Below are 14,548 nucleotides of genomic sequence, written 5' to 3' on the forward strand. Positions count from 1 at the left end.
ACTTCAGCTCCTAAAATTATTCAAAAACTCTTCTACTATTTTGTCTTTTGGAAATGTGCTACTTTCTTGATTTAAAGAACTCAGTTTACCTGCATTTATAACATATATACCTATATTGCTGCATTTATAACAACAGAAACAAAAATAATGAAAATATTCAAAACTTTCGTTTAACCCTCCTCACTCCAGCAAAAATAAAAAATATTTTAAATTAACTGCTATGTAATATTCTCCAAAACAGCTGATCTTATAAATGTTTATAGGTATTTCTGTGACAGAGGACACTTAAATACAGACTGAACAACTTGTAGTTTTTACTAATCATTACATACTGATAATTAAAAATTTGAAAATGGGTTAAAAAACACATTTAGCCACTAAAAAAAACCCAGCAGGGTAAAAAGATACTTTTGAAATTTCTTGATAAATCAAATTTATCATATCAGCCTTACACAAACTCTATTAACAGATTCTGTTAAAGTAAGGACTCAGTGAGGTAGGTACAAAAAAACCCCAAACTGTAAAACAGCTTTATAGTATAAAGGATACAACTTAATTTATGTCCCTTTCTAACTATTCTCTGAAAAATTACAACTGGCACACAATTAACACAGAATATTAAATCATGGTATTAGCTACATGGGAGGGTGGACTTAACATCTCTAGTACAACAGGCCCAGATTTCTAGGGCTATACATACTTTCAGTATTCAGACCACCACCCATTCTTCTATGACTAGTCCCTCATATGTTTTGTGTTTGTTTAAACTGGGTTTATCAAGTGTATAGCTGGAATTAATGGCAATTACAGATCCTGTTGGGTTTTTATTACAGTGATCAGGAAGTGAGAAATTTAACAAAGAAAAGAATAAATATCATTGCTAGAAGTTTCCAATTAATACTTACAGAAACAGAGGACAGCTGTGATTTCACTTGTTACAAACAAGTGAAATATGAGTAAACAGTAAAAATATGGCACTGCAAATAGATTCAAGTTATTACTCCAGTTTTCTCTCTCTATTTATCAGTGCTTGTGTTCTTAGTAAAAATCAGTAATACTGACTGTGATTTTGGCTTATTTATTTCTTAACACCAAAAAGTAAACAGTGAAAAAAAAAAGCTTTAATTTGCAGATCTCTGACCTCTCTACCGGCTGGCTGTAACAAAAGCTTATTTGCCCATGCAGACAATTTGCTTGAAGATACTTCTTTTGTGAATAAAGATAGGTTAAAAAAAAAAAAGCTTCTCTACAATGAGAACTTGTGAATAAAGGCATTTTATAGTTAAACATCAATTTAAAAAARAATGCAAAGATAAAATTCCTTACCGTCTGTAGTCTGCCCAATAGTGTTAGGCTAAGAGGATTTCCTACTGGGCTGAAACACCCTGTGAAAAGAAAAGGCTGTGAATTTTTTGCTTGTTATCCTTTTCCATCGAATAAACCATTTTCTTTTAAAATCATTATGTTAGCAGGATATGTATGACAAAATTCTAATGAAAAGCAGCAGCATCTTTCAGTCATAACTATGCATCCCTCAGTCAGGAACAGTTGGAGGGTTTATTTAACTAACAGGCCTGACACAAGGTTAACTAATCCAATATTTCCATTCAAATGATTTGGAGAAATAGCTCAAGCTATGTCCACATGCCACCACCTCGTGCTCAGAGTTGACACTATTATCTAGGCTGCATTGCTTTTCTTTTCATTGAATTTCTGAGTAATGCATATGAAGTTTTCCAACAGAAATGATCACAAAACCTCTCAAAGGAATTACTTCCTTATTTTATCTGAAAGAATAACCATGCCTATTCAGTAGCTCCCTTTCATCATCTGAGTTCCTATCACAACACATCTTACTGTTTATTTTATTCACTCTCTACATAGTGCATTTGAACAAGGACTTGTAAATTGTTTCCTTTTCAAACTATTACATTAACTACTAAGCTCAGGAAAATCCTTTCATCATCTATGGATTTATCTTTTCCTTATTGGTTTCCACAGCTACATACTTAAGAAAACATCTTAAAAAGATACAGAAATCTGAAAATTGTTGAACATTACAATGAAAAATGCTACTGCTCCAATGAAGAAAGGTTTGACCCTTCTCATTTTCAAGGATATGGATACTAGAAAACACAGAGTTAAGCTTACTGGATCTTCTCTGTCAGACACTAGATTTGAAACAAGTTTAGTTTGAAACAGGAATAAGTTCTGAAATCTCATTTTCATTTACCACCCCAAAAAGCCTGCTTTTGAGGAGCCCAGTATCTGAATAAAGAGGATTTTTCAGATTCAGGCTCCCAAGTACTGGCACAGATCCGTAAGAAAGCTTGCACAACTCCACCTACAGTATACTTGTCTAAAGCCTAGTGGCTTAGACTTTCACAGGAGATTTACTTGTAGATGTTTAATCATTAAGATATTTTGATATTTCTAAATATAATAAAAGGTGCAAGCTCAGTCACTGTTAGCTAAGCCATGCTCCTGCAAATCTGCATGTGAGTATCTTTGCACTTGTGAGAAATCCTAAATGAGAATTTTTCAATTTGGTGTATGAATTAAAAAATAGCGTGTTCTTAATCATTTCAAAAAAAGTTTGTATAAATCTGAAATACTTGATTTTGAAAGGCTTACTTTGGTATTTTATTATTTTTCAAACACTTTTCTCACCTTTTTTTGGAAGGGGAAAAGAGATGGGAATTGAAACTATTTCTGAATTCAACCCACACTCCTAAGATGGTGGACCTGAAGCTTACTTTTTTTCACATAAGCTACTTGCCAAAACGTTTGTTTAGCACTAACACCAAAAGTCAACAGGAATGTTAATCCTATTAATGTTATCTACGCACTCATACAGTTGCAATATAAGCTGCTGCAGAGATGACACTATATACTGATATACAATTACATACAGATGTCACATGTCAACTCTTTGATTAAAAAACCTCAAACTCGAGACCAATAAAATGTTGGCATGAAAAAAATAAATTTTTTTTTCTTTAGATAATTAAACATTCCGTTGTAGGATTTTCAATTTTGGCATTGTACTGTTGTGCTAGTACACATGAATCCAAACACACTGAAACTTAAGCTATTTTAATTGTCTAGATGAAAACTGCATAAAATGTATGATGAAAACAATTCCTTGTTTGAAAAACTCTTCAAACTTTAAGACTTTTTTTTAATCAGTAATATCATAAAAAATTTCTCATTTTCCTAAGGAAATGATGTATTTTCCTGTCACTTCCAGACTGTGTGTTTAAGTACGTGAGTACTCCTGTGCCATCTCTATGTGCAGCTACTTGTCAGGTGAAAAGTTTATGGTTAGACTGACATTTCCCTATCAAGCCTGAATAAAGGGCTGTGCAGACGTATTCTGCTGCAAGCATAGGAAAGAGAGAGATCTGTAACTCAAAGATATAAGGAACGCTGCACTGAATTTTAACATAGCAGCGGTTTTGACTTTGCGCTTTCCCTGAGTAAAGCAGTCTTCTTTCAGAATAATCAGGAAAGTTTTATTACTTTGGTTGAGGTGGAAATAATAATCTGTCCAATGCACACTTGTCCAATATTCAGCACTCCACAGAGCCAATGCTATTTGTTCATATTGATCATGCCCGTTACAACTGTAAGTATTTTTCATTTTTCCTAAATTAACTGTTTTTCTTGGTTACCCCAAACTCTCCTTTAGTGTTGTTATTTTTTTCATTTATCAAGTATTCCTTTATTAGCTCTTGCATTCAGAACACTCATATTAAAAAAAAAAAAAAAGTGCTAATCTTACTCATTCATAAAACAAGGTCAATTCAGCAAGCAGGGGAATATCCATCTCTTTTCTCAAATGATGCAGTAGATTTTTAACACAATTTTGCAGAGTTATGGGCTTGGCATGGTTCCATGCTCAACGCAGCCTGTAAGTTACACTGAGCAGGTGTCACTGGCAGTCTCAGTGGTGCTTGCTTTGGTCACCTCTGATCCAGGCTGTGCAAACTTTCCAACTACTATAGGGAGGTACTGAAACTGAGGTTGGGATTGTGGGAGGACACTTCCACTTCACCCAAAAATGAAGTTTGCAGGACACCATGACCTACTGGGACCCTCATTTAGCCTGAGCTTATATAAAGGTCGTTAAATCTCTGGTAAGGTTAAACCTGCAAAAAACCTGAGGTTAATCTAGACTGTCTTATCTTAAGGATGTTTCAGGATCACTCATAGGGATGCATTCTTATTGGTCCACAGGATTTACTTGAACTCTCCAACAACTTTTTTTCTTCACAGCTTTTGCTACCTTCACCTTCAAATCCCTGTACATATTGGGAAGTTAATCTTCTCTATGAAAGTATTAACATTTGAATTGCTCTATTTTATATTATACTGCACTGATTCTTCAGTGGCCTCCTTGACATGGAATTTCACATTAGAAGATAAACTATTTCTAAAAGAACCTACTGATAGTGTCTAAATGTGATTTTAAATGTCCCAAAATAATAGGTGCTACCGCTTTTTCTCAGACTGTCAGAATTCCATATTGACACAATTTAACAGTGGGACAGTTGTTCTTTGTGTTCCACATAATCCAATGGTTAGGACTACTTTGTAAATCCAAGCATGCGCTGACTTCATGCAAACGACTACCAAAGAATGGGTACCTTTTGAAAAAGAGTGTAGCTGCCTGCCTTGACAAGGAGACTGAAACTGCATTATAGTCCTCCTGTACAATCAGAACAGTGAACTGGAAGTGTAGCCTTAGTTCCTTGCAACTAAAGGGAAGAGAAAAGCTAGAAACCAGGTAGTTGCATGTCTGCGCTACCAACTTCCCTGTTTTATGTGTGCTTTCACTGAAAGAGAAAAACTACCCTCTGCTCTGTGTAAGCACGTTAGTTTTAAGTGACCATCTTCCAAATAGCCTGGCTGAAATAAATAGGAAATAGATGAGTTCAGTTATAAACACATTAAATTTATGAGAAATTTATATGAGAAAGTAACTTTTATTTTACAGCAATAGTGACAGCAACAATACCCCAGAATGGCACTCATGATAATTAAATTGAAAACACTTCCTACTAAACAGCAGCATCTTTATATATTATATTTGTTTAAAATTAATGGAGATAGAGCCAGGACATGGGAAAAAGTCCTTCCAAGTAGTCACATAATTCCACTATTATTCTATCGCAGTGTCTACCACCAAACAATATTAAATGTTTATATGAAAAATTCTTCATTTAATAGAAGCTGAGAGAGCATTCATCACAGAATTATGTTTTAATTAATTTGTAAAAAGAAGGCTATTTCTTCCTCCATGAAGTTCTCTTGATAAATTAATTCTGTTAATTAATAAAAAGGTATTTGTTACACGCCAAATCTCCAAGAATTCCAATGTCATGGAATCTACAGTCACCTGTGAAATCAGTCAAATGTTTATCATGGAAAATCTTCAGGAAATCACAGAATATAAATAGAATATAAACAAATACATAAAAGAATTGAGGAAAGTTAACATCCAGACTTACTTCTGTGATGAACTCCTCTAAAGCACAATGAGACAAAAAAATCTTTTTCTTATATCTCTTCCAGTTCCATATGATTCTATTCTTAAATGAATTTTACTTTGAAGTTTACATTAATTAATAATGTATCAGAAAAACAAACCTTGAAAGACAAGAAGATAAACTATGCCTCTAGGAAATAGCTTTTCTTATTGTAGACATGCTTCTTTTAATTTATATCATGGCCTCTTGTAACACAGCATAGTTAAAACATATCCACTTAAACAAACAGCACAGGAAAAAAAAGTGAACTAGATATGAGATGAGTATGTGTATATCAGTTCAGTCCCTTCTATTACCTATCTTTCTTGGCTTTAAAACTATCCCCAGTAAAAAGAACTTTGTTTTCAGCAAAGTCACCTATTCAAAAGTATGACTTTTGAAACAAAAATATCTTTTAGTATGCAGTATAGTCTCTAAATCAGGTTTCAAAAGAAAAGTTCTTCTAAAATAAATGCTTTCAGAGCAGTATCACTTAGTTGCTTCTGGAGTTTTATTTTTCAGCCAGGTATAGCATAAGAGAAAGAAGATTGTTTTGTAATTATCTAAATATATATTAATCTTCCCTCAAAGGCTTTATCCTCACAACAATTATGCTGTAATAGATCAAACAGAATTCATTAAAAAAAGTTGTTTATATATTGATAAGAAACTGTTTTCCTTTACTTGAAAACAGGATCATAAATACTTTCAAAACATGCTGCAAACATTTTCAGATGCAGTTCACACAAAATTAAAGAAATAGATGCACCCACTTAATACAGACCTACATCTTTATTTTACCAGAGAAAAATGTTTTACTAATACCCAATCCTGTAGGTGAAAACCTGTTTCAAATGCTGCTAAGCACGATTCAGTCTGGCTCCTATGACTTTGAACATATTTCAAACTGAATAGGAGAACAGACAGGACCAAAACGTACTGAAGACTGCTTCAACAAAGTTTAATATGTACCAAAGCTTTTATAGCTATTTTTGAATGCATTTGGCTCAGGTTGTGCAGCAAGAAAACTATGTTCAAAAGCAGAGTGAGGCAAAGAATAGGCTACATTTAGTAACTAGCACAAGGCCAAAGGAAATGGTTAACTCTCTTGAGAGCCTGTATCTTGCAAACCACTTAAAATGTATATCCTCAGAAGAGACAGTCTTCGCAAGCTATGTTTAAGTGTATATACAAAAGTGCTGAGATGGCATCACTACTGAATGGAAAGGTCTGCTACAAACATCCAAATATTGCAGTGTATTCTGCAGAAGTCTACTCCATGACAGGTTAGTTCATTCTATTACTCCTGTCTTTACCACTTTTTTCTTCTTTTAGGGAATCTCTCCAGTCATCTGAAAAACTATCTTTAATTTAGTTCTCATTTCCTAAAAGGGGTTCCACTTTGTTATCTAAATCCATCCACTTGAAAACAAAACACAAAACTAAAGGAAAAATAAAATCCCTCTCTGTTTATTGCCCTAATTTGTATAAAATATATAAAAGAAACTTCCACTGATTTATTTTACCAGTCAGAAATGAGAACTGTTCTCATGCTGTATATTTAAAGAAATGAGAGAAGCCTTAGCTCTACTGCTGCCAGATATAGTGCAGAGAGACTGATCTGGATGGCAACAGCAAGAAAAATCAAATAAGCCAAAACAGGACTGATAGACGATGGTAAAGCATAACTTCTCATCCATTTCCTTTCCCAATCCCTGTTAATACTATGAAAAATTTAAAACAAACAAAAAAAAACTTGGGAGCTTACGTCAACAGATCAGACTGTGGTTGCCTTTCAAAACATTACACTATACAGAAAAATCTGCACAGGAGGAGATAAGCTTTCCATAAGAAATATGCCAACATTTACCTTTTTAACAATTGTTTACTAAATACTGGTATTAATAACAGTCATCTAGAAAGGTACCTTTAGAGACTTACACAATTCAGTACTATGCAGTTTCGCACATATTGCTGCTGCTTCTTCCAGACCAAGTTATTTTCCAGCAGATGCCCCAACTCTAGGGACTGGGAAAATTCAGGCTTTTAAAACTATGAGTCAGTCATATTCCTCCTAAGCTGAGAAAGACAGCTGGTCTAATGTGCTTAAACACTGTAACTTCATATGAAAGGACTGACAGAGTTATCAGTAGCTACTACACCTGGTTGTCTCTGACTCCCTAGCCCAAGTGGCCCTTACGGCAGCACTGAGGGAACACTGAAGCAGTGCAATGGAGCAAGGCTTGAATTCACACCTGTAGATCTGCAAAGAGATACCTTCGCTGCAACACCAACCAATTCCAATCCTCAGATAACAGATCTCAGAATCAGACAGTACTAACACTAACAACACTATGCTTCTGGCAGTGCCATATCCCACAAAATAAATATATCTATGATCAGCCAAAAGAACGCACAGAGATGTTCATGCAAGGTTAGCCATCATTTTCATTCCTGGCTCAAGGTGTACAAGGGCACTAACAGGCATTTGGTCTGAATCTTAGAATAATCCTCCAAAAGGAACTATGGCGATAGTCCATCAGTGGCTTTGAGAAGAATACTGTTTCATATGAATACACTTATCTAGTATTTACGCACAATGAACAGGCTGAATTTGGCCCCTTTTTATACAAGGTATAATGAAGTAAAAACTATTGCATCACAAAAACAATAAAAAATCCCAACTTTTTAATTAGAGATTAAAATCAAATACATTTAGCAGCCTACACACCCACCTAATTATTTCTGAGTAATCTTATCAAATCATCATCTTACATTTTTCTTGCAAATGTTAAGTTTCCACAGTACTGTATATAAACAATGCAAGTAGTAGCACGTGTCCAAAGCATTCCTTTGAAGTAAAGCACATATATCGAATTCATGCTAATCAGGAACGTACTAATTTATGACAACCTCTAATGTTACATCATAATGGACTTGGATACAACTGAAAATCAACAGGGGTACCTAGCTGTTTCTTTCTACAATGTAGAGAATGGAAAGTGACTACACAGCAAACATCAATAAGCCTGCATAGATATCATCGGCATTCTGCAATCAGATTGGCAATATTATTTACAAGTCCTAGGTAGCAGATAAAAAAGGTTTAAGGAAAACACGGACTATGACACATGCTTTGTATYAGTAAGTGTTATTTTTCTTCCAGCACTGCTGATATCCTGAGAGTCATTATTGGTTTTGCTAAGCTCATCAAGACTATTTAAAAGCAAAAAACTTAAACTAAATTTGAAAAAAACCTTATTTTGCATTATAATAAATAAAGCTTGTGGTGCTACCCTGTGGTAAAATATATTAGAGAAATACAGACACCACACTAAGCCTGTAGTCCCCTAGGCCTGTGGATGCCCAACACCGAATAATAGCCTTCACATATGGGTTTGGTAATATTTTTTCTTCTGTTGTGCTGCACTAACTTCCCCTCCTTAAACCAGAGGAAATGGACCACTTAAGCAGGATTTATGCTTACCTGTTACACAAAATATGTAATGACAGTCATGATCAAATATAGAGTTGAACTATAACTATAACTCTAAAAGACAAGTAGCTATTGACTTCAGGAGGTCTACTCATGTGTTTAAGAACCATGCTTGAATAGGATGAAAACAATGAAAATTGTGCAAGGAAGGAAAACTAAACAATTTATTTTGCATGGTCCCTCCCACAACTGAAAAAAATCTTCAGCAACGGCCAGTATTACCCCACAGTTTCATAGAACAAACCAAATTAGCATATTGGTCTGCAAATGAAAAGCTGTAAGAACATATGCTTAGAATATCATAAATACTTTAAAAAATCACCCATTAACATTTTTGCAATGGAAAGTTCTCAAAGAAAATAAAGTTACTGCATGTTGTGAACTAATGAGTTTCTGTATTACCCAGTAACCTCACAACGTCAATTCAGTCTTCACCGAAAACAAACAAACAAATAAAAAAAAGTCTTATAACTGCTTGAAGAACATTATGTAGTATTTTTGTAACATTTACATTCAAGGGAAAAAAATACCAGCAAACCCATATGCAATATGCTGGAAAAAATAATCAGCTTGATCTTTCAGGTCTTTATCACGAACACAATAGCCACTGGTTTGTACCCAGCCTATTCTCTATTTAACTAGCACTTTCAGCTAGTACAGAATATTAATTTTCAGAAAACATTACCAGGAAGTTCTATGACATTGCCAAACAATCCATACATAGTTACTAAGCCTGAAACATGCAGGATCATAGGCAGAAACTAAATCAGGAAACCATATTAATTTTAATATGGTCTAAAATTAACAGTAATAAAATTCTGTGCACAGCCGATACACTTATTATATTTTCTGAAACAGAAGACTATGTCTTTAAAATACAATCCAAAACTTATTTTCTACACTGTAGCTTAAAAACTGTATTGGTCAGATATTTCATGAGAATGTGTGTGTGGTGGAACCTATGTCCCACCTAAGTTCTTGTGCGTGCACAAACTTTCAAATTTTCAGACAGTTTACAAATAAATTACTCTAAGATGAGTTTATCAGTGATTAGAACATGTATGAATAAATAAGTACTTTCTAATTCCTTTCCATCTGTACATGGAAATAAAATAATAGCTGGTAGCAATTTTGATAACAAAATCTGAAAACACTATTATCAAACCATGTATCATTAAGTACTGTGAGACTAATACCGGGCTGGTATCAACCATTACAGAGGAAAATATACTGAAAAATTAAGTGAAGTCCAACATTAAAACAATATGTTACAGATCCTGTTAGGCACAGATTTCAAGGATATCTATTTTTCAGTTCCCTTGACCTACACAGTCTGCAAAGTTTTTTAGGATGCAATAGCAACCTGCTACTACTTCTATGGCAGTGGCTTTTTAGAAAGCATCAGCATTGCCATACTCGCAGCCTTCAGCCACTGTGCAGAAATTAGACTGATTTTGCAAATACGTGAACGCTAACTGTTATGCTGTCTTATAGAAAGTCAAAAAGATGACTTGGCCATTAGTGGCCTTCTTCTAGTAAGGGAGACTCTGGTAGAAAGCTTAAATTATTACTTGACAAAGCTGCAAAGCAATCTGTTGTAGACAGTAATTTTCCTTAGGCGGAGGATATGTGAAATATAAACACGGGAAGGAAACTGTAATGAGCATCATTAAGAGGCAATACTTCCTTTCCTTTACAGGCTAGCACCTGATCTGAGGAGAGGTAAAAGACGTAAAACAAGGACAGACGTTTCATAAAAAGGGACTGTGTGCAGATTTGGGGCAAAACCAGATTGCCAGAACTCTGGGTATCCTGGAATGAACTGACTTTTCCTTAAGGTTCAATCAGCAGCCCAAATCACTGCATCTGGTATGAGAAGAAAGTAAGACTTTGCATTATCTCAGTGCTGAGTCAGTAAAAATTATACAGTTCTATCCAATTAATCCTGTTTCTTATTTGTATAGCAATTTTACAAAGAGGAGTATTTGCATAGCAAGTCTAAAGATGTAAACAAAATTATTTTAAAAGCTTAAATTTAAAACTAATACAGAAGTACAATTTTACTAAATATTTACTATAATATCATGAAATACAATTTGACTAAATACTTAATATAGCATCATGAGAGCTTTATTGACATCATCACACAGGTAGTGCCAAACTGATATAAATTGCTGTATTTTAACATTTAACCTTAATTATAGCCCCCATGCTCTCTGGCTTCACTAATACCACCAGTTAAAATAACTACTGAGTATGGCTCATACTGCACCTCCAGTAACCCAAATCCATACAAAAGCAGTGACTGCTAAGTTTTCATACTCATTAGTAAGACAAATGGCATTATTGAGTTTTGAACACTCAATGACAGGAAATTCTCCATGCCCTAATATGGAAGTAACCTGTTTCTATACATTATGCATTGTGAAGGATGTTTGGGTTATTTAAAACTGACTTCATTGCTGTAACACAAACATCGGTTTTATGCTATCAAAAGGACCACACAACTGTACAAAACATACAAGACTGTCTAGTAACACTATGAAAGTTTGGGACTCTCAAAGCATATCCCTAAACACACTTGTTCACATCAAAGCACACAGGTGTTAAACCTTCCTAGATGGTTTTTGCACATCTACATGTGCCAAATTATTAACTCAGAAACTAGTGACACAGACACAACTCTGGACACAGCCTGTTCTCTTTGCAGGATTCTTGGAACTTACCCTGAAAAGGATTTGTTTGGATAAGAAGAAAGGCTGATTTAAAGGAAGAATCTTAATTCAAACCGCAATTGCAGTTTCTGAAGATGCTTTACACGTATGAATAGCCAAAGAAAGACGGAAGTGCCTTTTATGCTCTTTAGCACAAGCAAAAGAACTTTATTATAAAGTACTGTTATAAACTGGTATCAAGTGCTGTTATCATGTGGTACACAATGTAGTGTATTACACATACGCATTAAGTGGGCATTGCATTTCAGATTCATCCAAATAGCAGCAGCACAATTCTTTCTTCTCCTGCTGGTTCTTCCTTTTATACAAAAGCAGCTAAATTTGGAGGAAGTACAATTGGGCTGAACACATTCCTAGATCAAGCTGCTTGACATAAAAGGTGAAAAGTTACTACTAATTAATAGATATGCAGTTCAAAATGAAAATTCAAGTTTGAATGTATTCCTTTCTAGAATGAAAAATTCTAAGACCTCAGTGTGACTTGGAATCCTTAAAGGAGGTAAATACCAAGTTAGTTTTAGCTCTTAAGAGTACCCAGCCCATGAGAAAAGTTCTTCAAATAACAATGAGCATCATATGGAAGTTATCAAGAGCTCTGTTACAAGAGATTCTTCTGAACAAACACAGGAGGTGACAAACCTCCCTGCTATCTCCTCTGAATCAAGACAGCCAGAGGCAAAAAAACTAAAAGATAAGACGACCCTTTTTTTATCAGAGAGGTGAACTCTGCTTAAATGTGGTTATCCAAAGTGAAAATTCAAAGATGTAAGCAGAGCCTGTTCACTCTCGTCACTTGAAAAATGGTACATAAAATGACATCTTACAAAGTGAGTCTAAGCATTTATAGCTCTTGCCAGAAAAAAAGCTGAGGAATTGCTTCTTATGCTTTACTACTGGACAGCAACAACCAGAAAATGTGGTAGAAGATGAAAGAATTCTCAGAATATCTTCTGGTACTAGGCAATTTATCACACCAAAAGATGCTCAGCATACAATTATTAAGTAAACACTATTTTTATATGTATTAGTTATTGACATATTAGCTGCAGCGGTCTGCTGCCATTGACCTGTCAGGCTCTGAATGGATTCCAGGAAGACCTATATCAAGATCTGTAATTGCAATATGCTTTAGTAAATCTGGAAAAACCTCAATCAGTTAGGCAGTAGAAGCTAATACAGACAGTGGCCCTCTATTCAAAACAGCAGAGACTAATAGGACAGGAAATGGGGATATGATACCTAGAAACAAATGGGGATGTGATAAGCTAGAATTAGTCTTCAGATGAGAATCAGTCTTCCATGTTTCAAATGCTGTCTGTTATATAGCCTGGACAGGAGTCTTCTGCAGAAGAGGGATTGTCTGGCATGCTGGAGCTGAGCCTGGGGTCCAGTGAGCAGGAAAGCTCTACAGAGATTTTTTTTTTTTTCTTCTCTTTCTCTCTCTCTCTCTCTTTTTTTTTTTAAGCTGTCTGCATGTCATTCTGATCTTTTTCTTTGGCTGAGGAAGTAAAAACTGAGGAGATTGAGCCCGTTTGTGAAGAGAAAGATAAGGAAGGAACCTGTACAATTGGTTCTTTCACTTGAGTGTGTCACAAGGGTGCAGAAAACTCCCAAATGAAAGTGTGAAGGAGTGACATGTAGAGGTCTAAGGCCACCTCATTTGAAGTCAACAGGCAACGAGTCACTGTTTCTTACAACCTCCTGAGAACAAGAAAGGATGCTAACAGTGAGGAGGCAGGCTCTGGTGAAACTCTCATCTCACTTGGAGCAAAGCAGCATGCTGGGGCCAGTTCTGTGAATGTTATCAAGTCACAAAGTTGTTTGACAATAGAAATATCTGAGTTAGGCACCCATAGAGGCCCTCATTTCTCTGTACATGTCTTTTGTTTTCTTAACATTTTCCCAAACAACCATCCTCTACCACTGGTTTCTACAGGATCAACAGAATCAGTACCAAGTTACTATGAAATACCTTGCTACCAGAGCACATGCATAAATTGAAGACCGTAGTGTAGAACAGAAATATCCAAAGTTAATTTTAAATGAGTTAAGTTAGCAGAATGAATCATGCGAGGGAAGCTGGCTCTTCACTGAATGCGGTGCTTCAGCAACTCGATTAACAGAAGTTGTGTCCGAGTCCCTGAAAACCCAGTCGTTTCACACAGAAAAAAATACATCTATAAAATTAACAAAGGTTTTAAAAAATATTTGAAAAAGTATGCATGCATACCAAACAAGGAAGGATAATATACCTTAAAAATCAGAACAGTGTTTTAAACGTACTTAGTATTTGCTCACTTTTCAAAACTAGGAATGAAATCAAAGGATCCAGGCCCTCTCTGGGGGTGGGGAGAGCACCTCCCTCCTGTACACCGTGGCTGCTACAGGGTCTTTTTCTACAGTCCTCCCATCTCCTCAGGAAATGATAAGGTCAGAAGGACTGGAGCAATACATGGAATCAGTTTTCTCGCCTTATTCACCCATGCTTATTGCTATACAGAGAGCCTCCTTGCTGACCTGAATTTTCTGCTGAAATTATTTGTTGATACTTTACTGCACAGCCCTTGGGCAGAAGTAGTGCACTGTTTTTACCTCTAAAACCAGCTGGAATTGCATTTAAGCATGCACTCTGTCAACATTTGCTGTCTTGTGGCTCTGCAGCTCAAAAAATACAGACAAGCTTTGTCTGAAAGTACAGACAAACTCAGGCTGAAAACAGTTAACAGGACCTCTCTACTTAGGAATTAATTAGATTTAGTTATTTTAGGATAGCACATAATTGAAAA

The 14,548-nt window shown here is 35.3% G+C and overlaps 1 protein-coding gene across 13 annotated transcripts in view; it reads right to left on the reverse strand.

Annotated features, from left to right (window-relative positions):
• The window catches only part of AHI1 (Abelson helper integration site 1), a 129,090-nt gene that overhangs the window by 45,680 nt on the left and 68,862 nt on the right, over positions 1-14,548 (reverse strand). For 12 of the 13 annotated variants that reach the window (XR_003254902.1, XR_003254903.1, XR_003254904.1 and 9 more), the window contains one exon: positions 1,327-1,385. Coding sequence is in view for 10 of the 13 variants with exons in the window: in XM_026074205.1 (XP_025929990.1) it covers positions 1,327-1,385 (59 nt within the window). In the remaining 3 variants the exon portion in view is untranslated. Of the gene's footprint in view, positions 1-1,326; positions 1,386-4,574; positions 4,912-14,548 lie in introns of those variants that run through there. The other variant, XM_026074213.1, reaches the window with a different exon arrangement.

This window comes from Apteryx rowi, unplaced genomic scaffold (genome assembly GCF_003343035.1).
Source record: "Apteryx rowi isolate R43461 unplaced genomic scaffold, aptRow1 scaffold_381, whole genome shotgun sequence".
Lineage (NCBI taxonomy): Eukaryota > Metazoa > Chordata > Aves > Apterygiformes > Apterygidae > Apteryx > Apteryx rowi.